Consider the following 21,583-nt stretch of genomic DNA (forward strand, 5'->3'; position numbering starts at 1 on the left):
CAGATGGCAAGTGGCAGAGCTGGGATTTGAGATTCAAAGCAGGCCTGTGCGACTCCCTGGCTCCCTACCAAGAGCAGGAATTTCTCTCGCATCTAGCAGGGCATGAGGATGAGGGGGCATAAGGGCGAGAGGGGCAGCAAACGGCTCCTACCTGAGACTTGATCATCACCAGGCGCTGCCCAGTCCAGGCAATACAGATGCCACTTGGCTTCTCTTCTGAGAACTGAAAGCCGGTGGCCAATCTGCCGGGGTCATGCTAATCTCACCACTGCGTGGTACCGGGAGTGGATGAAGCCCCCATGGAGTGGAGACTTTCCTGCCAGCAGTGTCCTTCCACGCCATTCTGGCTCCTGCGTTTGTACGTAGTGGTGTCATAAAGTGCCTTTGTGCTGCTCGGGTTTCTAGTTCTCCCTGCACCTCTCTCATCCTCATCGCCAAAGTTGTACCCCCTGGGAAGTGCACCTGCCTGCCTTTCTGGAGGTTTGGGCGGTTCCAGGGCACTGTGGGAGCCTCCAGGCATGATCAGGGGCGCAGCGGGCCCTCCCAGGGTCTCGCCCTCTTTGGGGCGCATCTCCAAGTCCCTTCCCTCGCACTCGGGCTCTGCGACGCAGCGCCCGCTTCGCCGCCAGGGGCCGCCCGGAAGCGGGGCTCCCCGAGGGCGGGGCGGGGCAAGGGGCGGGGCGCAGCGGTACCTGGGCCGCCCGGGAGCCGGGGGTGGGCTCTCGGGGGACAGCCGGCAGCCCCCCCAGATCTGCACCACCAGCCGCCGGGAGCTCGGGGCTCCGGGCGTAGAGGCTGCGCTGTCACATGGGCGGCGGCGACGGGGCCGCATTTAAGCGGCCGGGGGACGGCGCCCGCCTCCAGCGCGTCCTCGGGCTTGGCTCCCGCCGGGTGCCCAGCTCTCTGCCCGCCGGGGGCCCCGCGCCGCGCCGCACCGTGCCGCCCCCGCCGGGCCATGCGAGCGCGGGCCCCGCCGCGATGAGCTCGCACATCGCCAAAAGCGAGTCCAAGACGTCGCTGCTGAAGGCGGCGGCGGTGGCGAGCGGGGGCAGCCGGGCTCCCCGCCACGGCCCTGTCCGGGAGCCGGGGCTGCCCAGCCGCCGGCTGCCCGGCGCCTACCCGGGCACGCCGCCGTCGTCCGGGGACCCGAGTTCGCGGAGGCCCCTGTGCCGGCCGGCGCCGCGGGAGGAGGGCGCGCGGGGGAGCCACCGCGGGCTCCCTCAGGCGCACTGCAGGCCCCGGGAGGCGCTGCCGGCCGCGGTGTCCCGACCTTCGCCGCCGTCGCCGCTGCCGCCCGCCCGCGGGCGGGATGGGGAGGAACGGGGTCTGTCCCCGGCGCTCGGCCTCCGGGGCTCTCTGCGAGCCCGGGGCCGTGGGGACTCCGCTCCAGCCGCCGCGTCCGAGGCGGACCCGTTCCTCCACCGGCTGCGCCCCATGCTCAGCTCCGCCTTCGGCCAGGTAAGGGCCGCGCCTCCCGCCCGCGCTCCCGGGAAAGGCGCTCGGGACCCTGCCGCGGGCTGTGCGCCCACAGCCCTCCTGCTGCTGCGGGTGGCCCCCTGCGGGTCACGCCGCGGCTCACCTCGTCCTCCCCCAGCCCGGCGCCCTTGCCGGCACCACTCCTCCCCCGTGCCTGATTCAGCACCCTGTGCGCTGTCCACGCTCCGGGCCTCTTCGGGACGAGGCCCCACGCCTAGCCTCCCTCGCACCTGCCGGAACCGGCCAGTCCTGGAAGGGAACGACCTCCACGACCCTCCCGGAGACTTGCGGGGGTCGAAAAGGGATGCTCTAAGCAGGTGGCGCCAAACCCACTGCTCTGGCCTCTGGCCAGTACCGCCAGGGAGCAGCCCAAGAGAGCAAGGGGCTTGGAGTCTGGAGGTCAAGAGAGGGACCCCAGAGGACACAGACTTGCAGGGGGACGAGGGGCCCTAGCCATTGCCCCTATGGAGCAAAGGCCTGGGAAAAGTGTGTCCCCAGAGGCCTGGGAAAAGTTAGGAGATTCAAAATATGAGGGAAGAGAAGCAGTGTCTGGGTGGGAATGGATGGGCTGCACAGAGCTGTGGCTCAAACTGGAACTTTCGAGTGTTTTAAGGAGATTGTCACTCAGAGGATGCCACTGGGCAGTCGGGCAGTTGTTGAGTTGTAGGACGTGGAATAAACACCCAAAGAACCCTACCCTCGATGGGTGTGCATTCTAGGATCAGAAAGGCCACTAAGAGGTCACCAGTGGCTCCTTTTATTTCCCCCAGACCCTTCCCTGAAGGGTTCCAGGCAGCCTGGGCATCTGCCTTTTAAAAACAGCTCTTTAGTCGCAGGCCAGGTCTACAGTTTGGGGCCGTGCTGCTGAGGAGACAGGCTCGAAGAAAGGAACCTGTGAACTCCAGGGCAAAGCCAGGGTTTCCTCTAGTTCTGAGTGTGTAATCAAGTCAAACTCATCGGCACAGTGTTGAGACAGTTCTGCGGCAGCCACGCAGGGGTGTAATGCAGAGATCTGATCAGAGGGTTTGCAGGGTTTATGAGAGAAGTGGGGGGCCTGAACCTTTCTGTGCTAGGATGTAGCGTAAAGATGCCGTTTCAAGCTCCTGGCTTGCCGTGCCGGAGCCGAATTCCAAGGAGGCCATGCGTATTTTGCTTCAGATCTGCACATTTCTTTGCAAAATACTACTCTGCAGTGGCTGCTGCCGGTGGAGGTCTGACATGAAAGCCGCACATGGAATTGGGTTGCACGGGGCTGCTGCGTGGGGTGAGAGGGCAGCAGTGTGTGGCTTTGTTCCTGCAGGGAGCCCTTGTTAGCAGAGTTAGCTGGAAACAGTTCTCCAGAGTAGAGATTTGGATGGAGGAGCTGTGAGAGTTAGAGGCGACGTGTCAAGTTCACTGCAGTGGTTTGTATGTTAGTGAGGGGGTAGAGGCTATGAGGGCAGGAATGGTCTATGGGTCCGGGCTGGGTTGCAACAGGAATTCTGTTTTGTTGAATGGGTGATACCAATGCATTCATTTATCAAATATTTCTTGAGCACCTACTTTGCCCAGACATTTGCTAAACACTAGGGAGACAGCAGTGAACAAGATAGCCAGGATTCTGGCTATTTGGGAGCTTACAATCTAGCAGGAAGGGTAGGTCATTGGCCCAGAATCATATACTTTTTGGTTATTCAGTTTGCCGGTGACTCGGCTCCTAGAGAAAGGGCCCTTTCTTTCCTGTCTTGCAGAATTTGCCAACATGGGCCTTTTCTGAGCTCAGAGCATGTCAACGACACGGTTTTGTTCTTCCTTCTAATTTCCGAGTCATTAAATGATGACTGTTCTCCAGCCCAGTGTTCTGAAATGTCACTAGGGTCACCTGAGTCAAGAGGAGCTGAAGGTCCCATCAAATATTTAATACCTCCCTTTGGAAGCTCCTGCTTCTCGGATGGGCAGGCTTTTCTTTAAAGCCCAGCACTTTCAGTTTGGGCTTCCTGCTGACACCTCTAAGGCATCTGCTTGAACAACAACAGCAAGAAAAACAAACCCAGGCTGAGACTTTTGTGTCAGAGCCTCCAGTCTCCTGTGACAGAGAGGAATTAGTCTTTCCTTCCCTTCTCTCTGTCTTGAGATTTCTGTCCTTAGACAGACAGAGTTGGGACCAAGAGCAGGGAAATAGGGTTCTGAATACAGGAACTTTCAGAAAGGATCTGGTTAGGGCACAATATAGCCCTGGGGAAGTATATTTCACATGTCTTCCCAAGTTCCATTTTTTTTTTTAAGTGAATTGCTTAACCTCACTAAACCTCTTTCTTTACCTGCAAAATAGGGATAATCAGGGTGTTTGGGAGATTAAATGAGATACGGAGATTTGTATAAAGCTTTGTCCAGTGCATGGCCCAGGGCAAAGGCTCTATCAGTATTAGTTATTATTATTGCTGTTATTATTGTTGACAAGAGCTTCTTGTCAAGGGCTTCTTCTTTCCATTTGTAATAGAGTCTGGGAGAGCCCAGGTTCAAAGTGACACTGAAGTACCAAGATAGACGCCTGCATTAGGGGAAACAGGAATTAGGATTCTTCCAGTGACCTCATAGAGCATCTTTATTGCCTGCAGGGAGGTAGCATGGTTTTGAGGCTAAGGCGTGGAATGGTTGCTTGGGACGTAGCAGAGCTGCAGGTTCTAATCCTGGCTCTGTCATTTTCTATCTCTGTGACCTTGGGCATGTTATTTTCTCTCTCTGGTCTCGGTTTCTTCATCCAGAAATGAGATTGACAAAAACTGCCTTGCAGAGAGTTATTACAAGGCTTATACAAGATTAAGGATATCAAATGCCTGGCTCGTAGCAGGTCCTGGCTAAAGGGCAGCCTTCATTAATGTTATTGCTGTTATTAATAGCGTAATTGAATGAGGGCCTGTGTAAGGTGCTTTGAAAGCGGACTCCAAGCCAGGTGAAGAATGCTATTAAAGGAAGAAGCTGAATGTCAAAGGACCTTCCCCAGTTCCCTCTTTGTGGCTAGCTAAGGACATGCCACCCAGCCGCCCAGAGATGTGATGTCAGAAATTAACTCAGAATAGGCAGGACCTGGGGCTTTGGGTCTTGGAAGACTATTTTAAGAAACAGGCTTTCTGCTCCTTCCCCTAAGCTTGAGAAAAAACACGCCTTGTAGAGGAGGCAAATGCAGATAAAGCCCACAGCTCTTTCCCATCCTTCCCTTTTTTCCTGCTGTAGAAACATTTCCTCTGATTTGCATAGCCTAGCCCGGTTCCCATACTGCTTTACGCATAGCAGGATCGCAGTATTTGATGAGTGAGGGAATAAGTGAATGCTATCACCGGCCTCTGGACTTGGGCAGTTTCTTAGTTCCTGTGGTTATATGGGGAGAGAGGCCATGGTGCTTTGGGTCCTAGTGGATTTAATCGCACTAGGCCTGTGTTCCTAAAATGAGGGCTGTGTGTATTCCTCACTCCTGTTTGGGCCAAGTCTCTCCCTGTTTCTCCCTGGGGCTCGGGAAGGGGGACAGCGAAGGTCACCTTGTGGTTAACATCAATCATAGGTAATGGGAGTGGCTGGGAGTCAGTGTGGTGAGAGTCCACCAGGATGTCTGCATTTGCTTCCAGCTGTTTGGGGGAACAACAAGGGTACTTGAGACCTCAGTCTAGAGCCCACTGAACAGTGGACAAAGTATCTTCTCATTATCTTATCTTCACAGCAACCTGTGAAGGTCAGCAGCATCATCCCCCATTTTATTTATTTATTGAGACAGAGTCTCACTCTGTTGCCTGGACTAGAGTGCCATGGTGTCAGCCTGGCTCACAGCAACCTCAAACTCCTGGGCTCGAACAGTCCTTCTGCCTCAGCCTCCCGAGTAGCTGGGACTACAGGCATGTGCCACCATGCCCGGCTAATTTTTTCTACATATTTTTAGTTGTCCAGCTAATTTCTTTCTATTTTTAGTAGAGACGGGGAGGTCTCACACTTGCTCAGGCTGGTCTCAAACTCCTGAGCTCAAACGATCCACCCGCCTCGGCCCCCCAGAGTGCTAGGATTACAGGCGTGAGCCACCACACTGGGCCATCATCCCTCATTTTAGAGATGATTAAGGCTCAAGAGAGGAAAATGACTTGTCCAAAGGTCACACAGTCAGTAAATGGCAAGACTGTGGTAAGAATCGTGGTCTGCCTGCCTCCAAACATGCCTGCCTGGGCTGTGTGTACCATGCTGGTTTGGTGGGGAGTCACGTTAAGTGTGTTCCCTGGTTGTCAGAAGTATCTACAAAGCACCTCTCATGTTACACCCCAGCTCTCCCCGAGTGTCTTAGCACTGGGCTGTCATCCAAGTTCAAATGCTGGTGATAGAACTGACCAGGGCCAAGGCCAGCCTTACTGCTAATCAGGCATAATCAGCAATGAGTTTATCCTTCTCATCCCTCTGATCCTATTATTCCGTTCCAGGACGCAAAGTGTGGCTTCCGGAGACCCAGGGACTGCTGCCAAGTGGATAGGAATGGGGCAGTGGAAGGGGGGAGGTGACATGCTTCACTCCTTAGGGAAGCCCCCACAGTTCAGCCCTGTTTAATTTCTTACTGAAAGTCAAGCCCTCTGTCCCACCTGCCCACCTGCCCAGCTGAAGTTACCTTGAGTAAGCACCAGATCTGAATCCCTCGATCCTGTGTTGCCTAGTGTCAGCCTCTACCTCTAACCCCAAAGCAGGATGGGATTTCATCAAAGGGCGTGACTTTTCCATAGGGGCCTGGTTTTGCCCTCTCCTGTCTCCTGTTTCCAAGGACAGAGGCATATCCCAAGGTCGGTAAGTAGGTGCTATGCCCCGGGCTGACCTGCAGGGGGCAGGAGTCACCAGGTCTGATTGAGCGGATGCCCTGCTGAAGGAATGGATGCTACACCTGGCCCTTTAAGACCATTGCCGGGCAGGGGACGGGAGCCCTTTGCATGTATTATCTCATTAGCTTTTCACAAGAGCCCTCTGGGAGGTGCTATTGGAATTCCCATTTTATAAATGAAGAAACTGAAACTCTGAAAGAGCAACTTGTCCTCAGGGTCACATAGTTACAGGGTAAGATTTGAACCCAAGACAGTCTCACTCTGCATTCCATGCACTTAACCTCTGCATCGGTGGTTCTTGATGCTGGCTGCAGGTTAGAATTACCTGGGGAGTACTGAACAACACCGGTGTCTGGAGCCCACCTAAACTTATTAAATCAGAATTTCTGGGGAAGTTCCCCACTGCTTCTAACCTACAGCCGGCATTAGCGCCTCTGCCTATGCTCACTCGCTGCCTTTGCGTGTATCTACCCATTAATGAATATGAGCTGGGTTTGTACCTGGAGCCTAACCCAAGCTCCTCTCTGGGGTTCCTATGAGCCCTGTCTTTTCAAAAGAATCTGCAGATGGTCCATTTTCTAGATTTTGCCTACAAGTCTTTCCTGATCCCCAGACTCAGTCACATTCTCAAAGTTCTTGTGTTTCCTGTTCATAGCATTTATCAGAACCATAATTAAATGATTATGTTTATTGCTCTTTAATATCTCTTGCCCATCTGCTAGAATGTAAGCTCCCCAAAGTCAGAGATGATGTTTACCTCGTTTCTCACAGCATCCCCAGAGCCAAGCACAGTGCCCGGCATTTATACATGGATACCTCTTTCTTCCATTTTAATAATTGCTTATCCAGTGCCTATTATGTGCCTCACACTTTTCCATGTGCACTTTACAGGCAAGGTAGGGGAGGCCCCATTTTCCAGTGGAAGAGACACGCTCAGGAATGGGAGGTGGCCACCCAGTCAGGAGCTGCAGAGCCAGGACTCAATTCCAGGCTCCTCCCTCTGTCCTCAGTGGGTGGCATCTCCTCCATCTCCCCCTCCAGAGGTTTGGCCCCGAGGGAGACTGCTGAGTAACTCCCCCAGCTTCCCAGGAGTGAGCCTGTGCCACTCTCTGGGCAGCGCCCCCAACACCAAAGCCGGACGAAAGTCCCTGGGAAAGGAGGCTCTCTGGGCTGAGAGCTCTTGCAGCTGCGCGTGTGAGAACTGGCTGCACCAGCCCTGGGAGGAGTTCTGCTTCCTTGTCTCTCTCTGCCACCCCCTGCTGGGAAAAGCTGGGTGCAGGGAAACAGGGACACTTCCTCTTTTGGGGCATCTGGCTTGGGCTGTAGGTCTCAGATGGGACATTTGAGGCTTGAGATGAATTCACATCAAAGCTGGACCCTGGAGGGACCAGGAAGAGCAAGTCACCTAAAAAGTTCCAGCTGTGGGACCTTGAAGACCACTTTGTAAAGGGCTCCCTCTCTGCTCGGCACCCCAAGGAAGCTGGTGAAAGGTCCTCGCTCAGGATGAGGCTGAGAAGAGAAGGTTTGGAGACCTGGCTTGCTCCCTCTGTGCCTCTGCTGCCTCTGTCAGGTCCCCGCCAGGGCCATCTCTTGGTTTCCCTTGGGTCGGAGAGATGGCACACAGCAAAGGGACCAGAAGGGTCTGATCTGGGCTGTTGGCTCAGCTATGCCGCCGCCCAGAGCCCCGTCCCATTTCAGCAAGGAGGCAAGTGCGAAAAATGGAGCGTGATGGAGATGTCACAAGACCTCCCAGGCCCTCAACTGGAGCCGCGGCTCTCAATCCAGCTGGAATTGCCAGGGGGCAGTGAGGATGTGCGCTTGTCCAGCTCACTGCTCTTGGAAAGGGCATCCGTCTCTCTACATGCTTGTGCTTGCATGTGTGTGTGCACGCGTGCGCACGTGCATGTTTGTGTGTGTGTGCATGTGTGTGTGCGCGCGCTCACACAAGGCTGGGCAGCCTGGCTTTGGGGGCCCAAACTAGCCAGCTTCCCCTTCTAGGTCTGCTGGCCTAATTCCCAGCTGCAGCTGCCATTCTGGGCCCCCCTCCCTGAGGCAATCTCCCTGCAGATTTGGCAGCCGGAGAGGAGGGGCCGAGGCAGGGGAGAGAACCGGAGAGAGAGGACCGGAGAGAGACGACTCGGCTCTAATCTGATGGAGATGATCGGGCAGCCTTCTCCCGCTCTGCTGCCCTCTGCCATCAGCTCTCCGGGCGATTTTCTCGGTGCCCTGCACTCTCTGCTTCTGCCTTCATCTCCTTAAGAAAGTGCCTAGAAAGTTAAACCCACACACAAACACATACACACACACAATCCACTAAAAAAAAATCTGAGCAGGAGCAGGCAGACGAGTAAGAGAGCACGCGCGCAAGAGAGGGCTCACATCGGTCCTGGAGGAAGAGCGGCACAGACAGAGGGAGGCTGGGGTTGGCAGTGATGGGGACTGAGGTCCCTTAGCCCCCAAAGAGCCCCCTTCATGGACCCCGGGATCCCAAGAGGGGCTGCCTCGACTTAGGATGGGCAACTGTGTCAAGTCTCCACTGAGAAATCTCTCGAGGAAGGTATGTTTCTGGAGTTCCCAAGACCCGGGGCTGGGAATGGGGGTATGTTGCTCTCTGTTCCCAGAGGAGGGGCTTGGAAGGGGTGGGCATCTGAAGCTTGCTACCCTTCCCGTGGGCTCTATCCAGAATAGCTGCCCTGTTCCTACCTCCAGACACCCTCCTATCACAGTTTTCTACGTCCCGGACTTTGGGTGTGGGGGAGGCTGGAATGTGATTGGGAATTTGCACAAGATTTAGAAAAGAAACCTGGTGGCTTTGGGGCTTCTGGGCTGTGAAATGAAAAGTGTGGATCCCCTTGAAACTGGAAGGATCTGAAGACCCTTCTTAGAAATAGGACCAGGGGCTCCTTCATGTCCTTTGGGGGTCTATGACCCTCTCTGCTGATGTCTAAACCTTCAGAATTGTGGGTTTTGATGTAGATCCCTTTGCTACTGAGAGAAACCAAGCAGGGTATTCCTTCTACCCCCAATCGTTCTTAAGTTAAGTCAGAAAATCTCAAGCAGGACTAGACTGGTTCAGGGCCCGGGACTGTTTCCATTAAGAAATAGGACGCCAGGAGATATGCTGAGCAGAGGTGTATATAAGTCACTTTCTATAGTGGATTTATTGCTTATGTACTAGGATAATTTTTTTTTGCAAGAATTCCTTTGGAAAGCAAATAATCATCTCGAACGCATCTTTCATGCAAGGCTGGGCTCATATCTGTAGGGTTTAGCTTCACGTGGGCTTGCCTGTTTTCCTTGCCCTCTGTTGTAAGCCCATAGAAGAGACTCCTAGTAAGATTGTGTTTAAAGGAAGAGGGAATGATAAGGATGTTTTCCTCCAATTCTTCCATTTTCCAGACGAGGAACTTGATTGCTATTCAGGGGGGGATTAAATGACTTTCCTAAGGTCTCAGGTCAGCTATTGGCATCTCTACCCCCACCCCATCCTACCTCCTTGGTCAGTTTGACAGCCACTCGATTTAGGACATGTCGGGCTTTTCTGCTTGTCGTCTTCTCGTTTGGCTAAGCTGCTCACATCAAATTCCTTTTAATCTTCACTGTTCCTCGGATCCTTCTGAAGGCTGATTGTTTCTTCTGTACACACTCCCCCCCCCCAATCTGTTGTCTTCTTAGGGGCACCTTCGGCATCGGAAGTGGCCCTCATGCTGTCTCAAAGAAGCAGAAACTGATCTGAATTAGTCTAGAGGACCACAGGAGGAAAGCCCTTGTAATGGGTTCTGTCCAGAGTTTGAAGAGGCGGATTTAAGAATAAGAACTATCCTTTTGTCTCAGCCACCCAGCTTCCCTTACACAGAGTGCTTAAGAGTGACACTCCTAAGATCTCCTCTTTCTAGCCATGTGACCTTGGGCAAATTACTTAACCTCTCTGTTCCTCAGTTCTCTTGTCCATCAACTGGGGATACTAATACCTACCTCTTAAGGTGATTATGAGAATTAAATAAAGTGCTATGCACAGTGCCTGGCATATAGTACTTAATAAATGTTAGTATTATTGTCATTGTGATTATAATTTTTCCACTCTGGATTTAAGAGGAGAAGGATGGCAGAGAAAAGGAAAATAGGAGAGGTTTTGGGTCCATAGAGTAAGAGGGAAAAGATCAGGAAACTTATTGCTTTCAATTTCATGTTTTTTGTAATAACAATAATAAGTGCTTTTTACTGAATATCTGCAGCATATCTAACATGTTATCTCATTTCTCCGCTAAGTAGTTCTCTTGGCTGTTTTCTGGAGAAAAGGAGCTGGCCTCAGAGATAAGAGCCTTCCCTAAGAACTCACACAGTGGACAGGAAGCAGAGCTGGGATTTAAACCCTGGTCTGTATGAAATCAGAGCTGGGATTTTATTTTTATTTTTTCCTCCACGAGAGGCTGCCTCTTTCGTTTTCCCGCCGTCAGAAATGTTGTTCGTAGATGTCTGGACCTGACCTTAGAGGTTGTCCAGTCCGGATTCCCACCCAATGCAGCATTCCCCTCGCCCATTTTGCCAGCTTCTCCTTGAAAACCTAAAACCCGCAGTGAGAGGGAGCTTTGACCTGCATCCTCACAGCCAGCTTGTGTTGTTAGAAAGCTGTTAGGTCACGAGGCATGCTGGCCCCTCCTGTTGCCATGCCACACTCGGGAGGCGTCCCCTTGGTGCCAGGAGACATTGTCAGTCCGTGGGCCGCTGCCCGCTTGGCTTCCTGAGTGGCAGCCGGGGAGCAGGTCATGGTGAGAGGCGGCCTGCTCCAGGCTCTGGGCTGGGCAGGACCAGGCTGTCAGGTGCCATCATCGGCTGGGGAAGAACAGCAGCCTCCGGGGCAGCTCGGTGCCAGGCGGTGTTATGATCAAGAGATGCTGTGGAAATTCCCCGGCCACCACTGGCTCGTTCTTCATGGCAGCAGATTCCTCTCCATCCTTCTCATTTCTGTTCTGATTGGCAGATGTTCCCCCACTTCCCCCGGAGCCCGAAGTAAGTGCCTCCTGGCACCCAGCAGCTCTGAAGTTACATCATCACCATCAACACCATCATCATCATCACTATGGCAACCCCACTTATTCAGCTCTTACCACGATCTAGGCACTATGCAAAGCACTTTCTGTGCAGTAGCTCATTCATCTCTCGCAGGAATCTTGTGAGTAGTCATGATTACCCCCATTGTACAAAGAAGGAAGGTCGAGCACAGAGAGGTGAAGTGACCTGCCCAAGGTCACACAGAAAGCACATGGCAGAACCAGGATTTGTCCCCTAAGACTGTTTGAGTCCAAAGCCAGCATATTAAACTGCCTATCAGAGCTCTCCTCCTTCCTCAGTTGTGCTCTTTTTGAGCCAAATGTGCAAGATTCCGCCAGAAACTAAAAAGCTGACTCCCTACAGATACCTCCTGAGATCATTTCCTGGGGTTAGGCCACTGTCTACTCCAAGGCTTCCTTCGACCCACCCTCCCTGATGGGACGGTGTCTGCTGTTCTGTCCTAGCTCTAGCCTAGGTCCTGGAAGTCTGAGTGAGTGCAGCCGAGGCTCTGAATCTCAACTCTTTGGGGTGTCACACTGGACTGGGCCGTTGGCCTATCTGATGGCCCTCAAGTTCTGAGATTACCTAAGACTGACCCTTATTGCACTTGCTGAACTTGAGCCTTGGGCTGAGTTCCTTCACCTTGGGTCTGAGTTGCTCCTTCCGCTTTGAGGAACTGGAATACCGCACCTCCCTCTCTAGGCCTGGAAGGGGCTTGGGCATTTGGAAGGGGGCCTCAGTCTATAGCCCCCCAGGGCGGGGCTTTGGGAAGGAGAAGTAGGAGAGGACAAGGTGCTACGGGGGGTTGTTCTGCTTCTCAGGCTGGAGGGACAGGCTGCCCCTAAGTCTTGGGGTCTTCTCCTAGGCGAGGCCTTCTTTGCCCTGGAGGAGCCTGGCTGCAGGTAGAGTACACTAGGACGGAAGTATGGGGGTGTAGCTCTGGGGTCCTCAGGCAAAGACAGCTCTCAGGGTTTCAGCTGCTCTTTCATTCCTTGGGAAGGTTCTAGTCCACATCCCCACACCCACGGGAGGCATCCAAACTTAAGGCTGAAGGCAGAGTGCTGTGACCTGGATTCTGCTGGGCTTCTGGGGAGGCTGGGAGAGAACTGAGTGTCGTGTCTGTGTGCCGCTTGTTGTCCTAGGGGGAGGGTCTGTGGGCAGTGCTGACTTTTTATAGCTGCATGGGAACCTTCAGGGAGGAGGAGGGGTAGGCCGGGGCCTGGGAGCACAGCTATATTCGGTAAGCAGAGCAGGCCCCTGCCTCAGCCTCTGGAGGTCCAGCACTCTGGGCCAGGCAGGGAGCCAGGGGAGGCGGGAGGGAGGAAAAGGAGAACCGCCAGACAGCAGAGAGTGTCTAGTCTTGAGGTCACAAACTGAGTGGAGTCTGGCCTACAGATGTCTCTTGTTTGGCCCTCCCGGTGCTTGATTGATTGATTGATTGACTGAGACAGAGTCTTGCACTGTCGCCCGGGAGAGAGTGCAGCGGCATCATCATAGCTCACTGCAACCTCCACCTCCTGGGCTCACACGATCCTCCTGCCTCAGCCTCCCGAGTAGCTGGGACTACAGGCATGTGCCACGATGCGCAGCTAATTTTTCTATTTTTAGGAGAGACGGGGTCTCGCTCTTGCTCAGGCTGGTCTTGAACTCCTGAGTTGGGGGCACTTTGGGAAAAGATGTTCCGTGAGGCTCTGAGCGAACACTTCCCATTGATTAGAACAGAATCCTCCCTCTGTCTGCACCTGTCTCTTCTGCATGCACGTGAGCGTGTGATTCTGTGCAGGTGTGTGCTGCCAGTGTGTGCGTGTGTGTGTGCACGCATGTGCCACACAGTAGGTATCACATTCAGCTCTCCCTGGAGCAACTGTTTTAGTCAAGGATTGGAGACTCCATCTGCTGGACCAGTGTGATGTCCCCAGGCGTCCCAAGGGCTCTCGGAACCCCGCCACTCAACTCTTCAGGGTCTTCTCTTGAGGAGAGCCCCTTCTGGGACCAGGAAGCAGCTGAGCAGGGAGATGACCTCCTGCCTCTCTTTTGTATTTGCTTGGTGCCGGCTGAAGATGCGCCAGGAGGAGCAGACCAGCTACATGGTGGTGCAGACGAGCGAGGAGGGGCTGGCGGCTGGCTCTGAGCTCCCGGGACCACTCCTGATGCTGGCTCAGAACTGCGCCGTCATGCACAACTTGCTGGGCCCCGCCTGCATTTTCCTGCGCAAGGGCTTCGCTGAGAACAGGCGGCCTGTACGTAAGTTGGCCTGGTGGAGCCCCCCAACCCTGGCTTCACAGGGCATGAGGAGGTGCTGGGAAGAAGAAGAGGTCTGTACACAGCAGCCCCTGTGCCCTAATGGATGCACCTCACACCTCCAACTCATGAATCCGACTCCCAGGGTTTCTCACTCGCGGCTGAAAAGTCCATATCCACCAGCAAGAAATAATAATAGCAGATAAGTTGTTTTTGAGCACTTACTAGGTGCTCACAGGCACCGTGCTAGTGTGGTGATGGATCGCCTCATTTAAGCCTCAGAGCAACTGCAAGAGGTAGGTACTTTTATCATGCCCATTTTACAGATGAGGAAACTGAGTTGGAGAGGTAACATGCTCAAGGTAATAGCCAGTAGCTGGTAGAGGTAGGATTCCAACTTGGGTAGTCAGACAAAAGAGCCTCCTGTGCTCTTAACGACAATTCTATATACAGAACTACCCGGTAGAACTTTCTATGATGATGAAAATATTCTAAATTCTGTGATGTTCAGTACAGTAGCCACTAGCTGCATGTGGCTATTGGCCACTTGAAATGTGGCAGGTGCAGCTAGGGAACTGAATTATTCATTGTATTTCATTCTAATCCAGATTTACATAGTCACATGTGGCGAGTGGCTACCGTATCGGGCAGCCTCCTACACGTATCCGAATTGTCACGGGAAGGAGGCAATAATGATGATCTTACAAATACAAACATCCACACCTTCCATTTATGGAACATCACATGCTAAACACTTTACGAAGCTTGTCTCACGGAATGTGCACAAAGGCCCTGTGAGGTGGGTGCCGGTATTAACCGCTGTGCAGATGAGCAGACTGTGGCCCAAAGAGCAGAAGTGACCTGCCCAAGGTCCCACTGCTAGGAACTAGCAGATCTGGGCTTTGTACCCAGGTCTGTTGGACTCTAGGACCCAAGCATTTCTCCCCAGCCACATAAACTGGGGAGAAATGAGTGTTCATGCCACCTGACCCCCTGAATTGGTGCACACGGTGTCCCTGCCCCATGGGTGGGTATCCCTGTACAGACCTCTGCTGCTTTACATGGGGCGGGGGGGGGGGGGTGTGTGATCCTGGGACCATCCTCCGGGGCTCCGCAGACCAGCTCTGGTCACAGGTGCACTGTGCAGGGGCCCCTGGCTTTGCTGCTCCCCTGGCTCTGGGCACGCAAGAGGAATGGAGGGCGCCGTGGTGGTCACAGCACCTGTTCCCCTCCTAGTCCTGCAGAACTGGGCCCTGGAGAAGTGGGAGGGGGCTTGAGCCTGGTGGGTGGGAAAAGACTAGTTATGTCGCAGTAGCCGGTCCTAGTGAGTGCGCTCTGCACGTATGTGCAAATGTGCTCGCTCGCTTTCACATACTGGTGGGGTGACCCGTTGCAAAATCATGCTTTTTGGTCACCCAAGAATATCTAGGAACATTTGGCTCTGTCTAGGAATGGGAGTGACCTGCCCTTGCCCTGTGCACCACGACAAGCTTTTTAAGTGACAGTCCATGCAGCGATCTCACAGAGACACACCTCCCTTCAGGTGACTCCTGTCCTCAGCTAGAAACACCGCCTGGGGGACCTGGGAGCTCGCAGCCTGCTCGTTCCAGGCTCACACAGACTCTCAACACTGTCCTGTCACCTGCAGCCACCTCTGAGCTCTGGGTCCTGTGACCTGGTTGTCCCACCAGATGTTGCTCAGCAGCCCCTTCCCCTTCTAGATGATCTTCAGATTGTCTGGTGCTGGTGTCCCTTGCCCTGGGGCCAGTTTGGAGTGGCTGTCTCCACCCACCCTGGCCCTGCTGTCTGGAACAGCCGGTGTGCACAGCTGAGACGCCCGACGCTCGCTGTGGCACCCCTGCATGCCTGTGCTCTGAGCCTCCTCGGGGTGGCCCACCTGCCTCGTGTTCTCCGTGGAACACTTGGGGAGGATGGGCCCCGCGGACCGTTTTGGGAGCCTACTGACCAGATCCAGCTGGGCACCCGTATCCATTTTGTGCCAGTCTGTCTCCCTCCTGGGCAGGCCTGGGGCGACCGGCACCTCACCAGCCTGCGCTTGCTTCGGGCTGCTCTTTGGAGGTTTCCCTGCCATCTGTTCTGACGCCCAGACTCAGGGTTTCCTTGACTCCCCAAGGAGACCTGGGCTCTGCTTGAGGCTGGAGACATGTGCTGTGGACCCTGGCAGCAGCCAGAGACGGTGGCGGCCCCCGGGGTCCTACGCTGTGTCCTGTGACAGGACAAGGTGTAGGGACGGGGGTCACACCAGAGAAGGAGGGCAGTGCCCAGGAAGCAGGGCATAGCCCTAATTCTGCCTCTACATCCCCTGACTCCTGGATCCTCCCCCCCACTAGCTGGTCCCCGCCCTCTGTCCCCTGCGACCCTTCTTCTCCCATTGCCCTGCTGGCCTCTGGTCCCTGCTCCTCTAGGTTTCATTGGGTGCTACTCTCTTCTCTTGTGATCTCCCCCGACCCTGTTTTATTTGCAGGTTTTTGCCTCCAGACCAACGCTGTCCCCTGACCCATTCTTGCATCCGGAATAAGGGGCTGGGGGACACAGAGGTTCTGCGCCCCGGCAGGTGGGGCTGTGGGGGCCTTGGCCGTCTCTTACCAGGAGCTTCCACGTCTATGGCAGAGGTGGGGCTGCGCCTTTTCCCCTCAAGGACGTGATCCAGGCACGCCTCTGCTGCGTCCGTGTCACTTCCCACCCAGTGACTGCTGCCACTTGGATGGCCCCCAGGTTGGGCATTGTGTGACTTCCAGGTCCTTCGCCACGACTAATAGGACACGTTCTTTTGTTTCAGGACAGATCACTGCGACCAGAGGAGATTGAAGGTAAAATTGGGTCCCTTGGGGGAAAGGGCTGTCCAGCCCTCCAGGAAGGCGTGGGGGGGAGGCTGGTGGGAAGACAGGCAGAGACACCTTGGGCTCCTGGGAACAGGGCCTGGTGCAGAGCAGGGCATCTTCTGTGAAGCCAGCCATGGAGCAAAGAACGGGAGACGGGAGAAATGCCCCAGAGTCCTGGGCAGCCCAAGGGTCCATCTCTCCAAGCTGGTGAGGCCCTGCGGGTCCTGCTCCCAAGCACACCTTTGTTCGCTTCTCCAGAGCTCCGAGAGGCATTCAGGGAATTCGACAAGGACAAGGACGGCTACATCAACTGCCGGGACCTGGGCAACTGCATGCGCACAATGGGCTACATGCCCACGGAGATGGAGCTCATTGAACTGTCCCAGCAGATCAACATGAACCGTGAGTCCCTTTCTGCCAGGCACCTCCTTCCCTTCTGGCCCTCGCCCTTGCAGTCCTCTGCAGTCAGACAGGCCTGGGTTCAAATTCTGCATCCTCCTCTTTCTGGCTCTGTGACCTGAGGCAAAGCACTTACCTACCCTCTCTGGGCCTCAGTTTCCTCACCTGTAAAATGGGAGCTATGATAGGGAAGTGGGCCACAGAAAGTAAAGGAGGAAACAGATGTAAAACAGCCTAATGCCTGCTTCATGGTGAGAGCTGAACAGAGGGGGGCATTATTATTATGTTTGTCTCTGTCTGATGAGCAGGTCAGGGACGGATCGCAGTTCTGGCAGTTGCCTAGTTGGAGATGGGCAGTGGGTGGATCAGGGGTGGGTGACCTAGCCCTTTCCTCTGTCTCCAGTGGGTGGCCATGTGGATTTTGATGACTTTGTGGAGCTCATGGGGCCTAAACTCCTGGCAGAGACAGCAGATATGATCGGAGTAAAGGAACTGCGAGATGCTTTCCGAGAGGTAATGCACCGTGACCGGCAGGGGTGGGAGGGCTGTTGGAGTCCCCTCTCCAGGGTGGCTACTTGTAAAGAAGCCTGGGTCCTGAGTCCCAGAGCAGGGGAGGGAGCTTGGACAGAGAAGGGTCTCTGGTGAAGGTGGGACAATCACTCTGGAGAAGGAGCTCAATCTTAGGATCTGCTGCTGCCTGTCTCCGTGTTGGAGCGACTTCTCCCGCCTTCCTGCCCTCTCTAGTTTGACACCAATGGTGATGGGGAGATAAGCACCAGTGAGCTGCGAGAGGCCATGAGGAAGCTCCTGGGTCACCAGGTGGGACACCGAGACATAGAGGAAATTATCCGAGATGTGGACCTCAATGGGGATGGGCGAGTGGACTTTGAAGGTAGGTGGAGCCCGGAGGTATGAGAGGAGCAAGCCAGCGGTGGCCATCCAGAACCCTCCAGTGTGTTCCATCACACAACCATCAGTCCACCCTGACTTTCCATCCCCTGTCCTTCCATCCTCCCATCCCTCCATCTGTGCACCCCTCTTAATCCACCTCCCATCTCTATCCCCATCCATCTCTTCATGCCTGTATCCCTGCATCTGTCTGTCCATCCATCCATCCATCCACCTATCCAAACATCCATATCTATCTCTCCACCCTCTCCTCCATTCACCTCTTCATCTGTCTAGACGTCTATTTATCCATTCATTTATGTCCAAACAATCATCCATATAGCCATTTACCTATCCATTCATGCATCTATTCATTCTACTATATATTTACCCAAGTATCTGCCTACTCATGCCTACTATCTGCCTACTCCCTATCTGCCTACTCTATCCATTTATACTTGTATACATCCATGCATACATTCATATATCTCTGTCCATGTGCTAATACTTCTACCCCTACTTCCATTGATCTATCCACCTGTCTGTTCAGTCATTTCCCATCTATATGCATCCACTCATCCATTCCTCCATCCCTGTGTTCATCTCCCCCCATCCATCTCTGTTCATTTCCCTGTCCACCCTCTCATGCATCCATCCATGGTTAGTATTTCCTGAAAACTACATTCCTCAACCGGACCCTTAAGCGCCCTAAGGTCTGACCACAGCTCACCTCCCCAGACACAGCTCCTAGCGTTCCTTCACTCATACGTTCCCCAAACACTTGCCGTCCCTGAACCTGCTAGGCTGTCTTTGGAATATGCGTCTTTCTGCCCGGATGCCTTTTACTCTGTTCCTCACTTGGGCTGAGCTCTATTAGCCCGGGGGTCGTTCCTCGAGACCCAGCAGTGGGCCTGCTTCCTGCAGCACTTCCGCCCCGGTTCCTCACACTGAATGTCCTCTGTCCTGGGCTTTCACAGCTGCTCAGCCTCACTGTTCTTCACACTGTCCCCTAGCTGCTGGCTACAGTTGCCTTCCCGCTTGATTCTGAACTTGGAGAAAAGATGAGCCCCATTCTCTTTATCTCTGCATTGCCTGCATAACGAGTACCTAGCACATAGCTAATGCTCAGTAAATGTTTTTTTTTTTTAAAGAATCAATTATAATCATAATAATTATTTACTGTACACTTATGTACCAGTCATTGTACTAAGTAGCTTCACATACATTATCTCATTTAATTCTTACAATGACTCTATGGATTGCACTTTTATAACCTCACGTGACAGATGGGGAAACTGAGGCTCAGTAATAGAACTTGCTCAAGATTGCCTGACTATTGAGAAGCAGAGCTGGGGCACAAACCCAGCTAGACAGAATTGTCAGCACACAAAGGTTGGGAGGTTCTCTCTGGGGAGTAGGTGGCCTTCAAGGGAGGGTGGAGAGTGTGGAGAGATGGAGAGAAAGCTTTATTACCACTGGGTCTGAAAACCTCTGGTCACCCTGTGTCCAGGTAGAGCCCCCCGCAGATGACAGCCCTTCCCTGAAAGCCCAGCGCCCCCCATTCATTCTACCAAGATGCATCTTACACCTGCTGTGTGCTGGGCCCTGGGCTGCCTCTGCCTTGAGCAGCCCAGGACCAGTGAGGAGACCAGAAACGACAGTGTAGTCCGTGCTGTGCTGGGAGATGTGCAGCGGGCCATGGCGCATAGAGGGGGCCCCTGCGTCGAGCTGGGGCTGGGATTAGGGAAGACTGCCTGCAGGAGATGGATGGAGACGGGGAAATGATCGAACAACCTTAAATGCATAGCAGAGTCCTGAAAGATGCCAAGAGCCACCAGGTGAAAAAGAAGGGAGGGGTGTTGACCCCACTGAGTTGAAAACTTACATCCACACAGAAACCTGAACACAGATGTTTACAGCAGCTTTATTCATAATTGTCAAAACTTGGAAGCAGCGGCCGGGGGCGGTGGCTCACGCCTGTAATCCTAGCACTCTGGGAGGCCGAGGCGGGTGGATCGTTTGAGCTCAGGAGTTCGAGACCAGTCTGAGCAAGAGCGAGATCCCATCTCTACTAAAAATAGAAGGAAACTAGCTGGACAACTAAAAATATATAGAAAAAATTAGCCGGGCGTGGTGGCGCATGCCTGTAGTCCCAACTACTTGGGAGGCTGAGGCAGGAGGATCGCTTGAGCCCAGGAGTTTGAGGTTGCTGTGAGCTAGGCTGACGCCACGGCACTCTAGCCTGGGCAACAGAGTGAGACTCTGTCTCAAAAAAAACCAAAACAAACAAACAAAAAAAACTTGGAAGCAGCCAAGGTGTCCTTTCCGTAGGTAAATGGAGAAATAAACTGTGGCACATCCAGACAAGGGAATAGTATTCAGTGCTAGAAAGAGATGAGCTACCAAGCCACAAAAAGACCTGGAGAGTACCTCCGATGCTTAGTACTAAGTGAAAGCCACCAATCTAAAAAGGATACATACAGTACGATTCCGGCTATATAACATTCTAGAAAAAGCAAAACCAGGAAGACAGCAAAAAGATCAGTGGTTGCCAGGGGTTCGTGGGGAAGGAGGACGAGCAGGTGGAACACAGAAGATTTTTAGGGTAGTGAAACCGTAAGACACCGTAACAGCGGACACATGTCAGGATACGTTTGTCCAACACATGGACTGCGCAACATCAAGGGCGAACCCTAATGGAAACTGAACTCTGGGTGACAATGACGTGTCAGTGTAGGCCCGTCAGTTGTAACGAGCGTACCACTCCGGTGGGGGATGTTGATGGTGGGGGAGGCCATGCGTGTGTGGGGACAGAGGGCATCTTTCCGCTCCATTTTGCTGGGAACCTAACTCTGCTCCAAGAAATAAAGTCTAGGAAACAAACAAGGAAGGGGGCAGGGACGGGTTGCAGGAGAGCTGAGAGGTGAGAGCTGTGCTAGAGGGGCGGCAAAGGGGGTCTGTGTAGTCGAGGCGCAGAGATCCGGGGTGAGCATGAGCAGGAGGGGCGTGGCTGGAGATGTCAGCTGGGGCCACATCAGGGAGGGCCCTGAGGTCGATCCAGGACATGGACACGTTCCAGTGGGGATCGGTGGGAGGTTTAAACATGGGTCAGGTACGCAGCTTAGAAAGGACTCGATGGCCGCTGTGCACATTCTGGCCTCCAGGGGACAGTGGGGCTGTGCAGGACCAGCACAGAGTCACGGGCAGTGGCAACAGGAGGCGGGTGGGGGCAGCAGGGTGGGCCAGGGCCCTGACTGCTGCTTCCTCCCTGCCCACTCGGGTGCCCTCCCAGAGTTTGTCCGGATGATGTCCCGCTGAGGCCGCGAGGGCCCCTCCAGGACTGCCAAGCTCCCACGGGCGGGGAGAAGAGGAGCCAGGGCTCGCCTCACCCGCTGTTGCCGCCGAGAGCCCAGGATGCACTAGTGGACGGGGCCTGCCTGCACCCCGGGGAGGTGCCCACCCCGGACCCCCACCCCTCCGCACTGTGAAAGACTAACTCCTGCAACTGGAAACGGGGGCGCCCGCCGACGAGGAGGCCGCAGTGCCAAGCTGGCAGAGGTCATGCCAGGCGCCAAGTGCCACGTACCCAGCTGCTGCTGGCTGGGTGGGCCAGGGAGCCCGCCAGCAGACCCCACACAGCATGTCCGCCCCAGGGCAAAGCCTCTTGCCGCCCTCCTTAGCTCTGTGCCCGTCCCAGCTCGCCTCAGCCCTGATATCTCAGAACCAATAAAAATATTTCCAAGAGGAAGACAGCTATGGTGGTTTTTGCTTCTTGGGCCTGGTTAGATGATATACGTGTTTCCTGAGCACCAACTGCGTGCCCAGAACTGGCTGAACGTTCCTGCCTTCAGCGTGCATTTA

At 54.2% G+C, this 21,583-nt stretch overlaps 1 protein-coding gene across 3 annotated transcripts; it reads left to right on the forward strand.

Moving 5' to 3' along the window:
* Positions 1–747: 747 nt before the first annotated feature.
* On the forward strand, positions 748–21,470 carry CABP1 (calcium binding protein 1). 3 transcript variants are annotated; one of them, XM_069497296.1, is made up of 7 exons: positions 8,455–8,856; positions 13,412–13,591; positions 16,393–16,423; positions 16,694–16,837; positions 17,238–17,347; positions 17,579–17,726; positions 21,015–21,470. In XM_069497296.1, the coding sequence occupies exons 1-7, from the start codon at positions 8,812–8,814 to the stop codon at positions 21,038–21,040; spliced, it is 684 nt and encodes a 227-aa protein (XP_069353397.1). In that variant the 5' UTR covers positions 8,455–8,811; the 3' UTR covers positions 21,041–21,470. The 3 variants fall into 3 exon arrangements, with proteins under 3 accessions (XP_069353396.1, XP_069353397.1, XP_069353399.1); XM_069497295.1 differs by lacking the exons at positions 8,455–8,856; positions 13,412–13,591 and adding an exon at positions 748–1,458; XM_069497298.1 differs by lacking the exon at positions 13,412–13,591.
* Positions 21,471–21,583: the final 113 nt, after the last annotated feature.

The sequence above is a fragment of the Eulemur rufifrons genome, chromosome 21 (assembly GCF_041146395.1).
Source record: "Eulemur rufifrons isolate Redbay chromosome 21, OSU_ERuf_1, whole genome shotgun sequence".
NCBI lineage: Eukaryota > Metazoa > Chordata > Mammalia > Primates > Lemuridae > Eulemur > Eulemur rufifrons.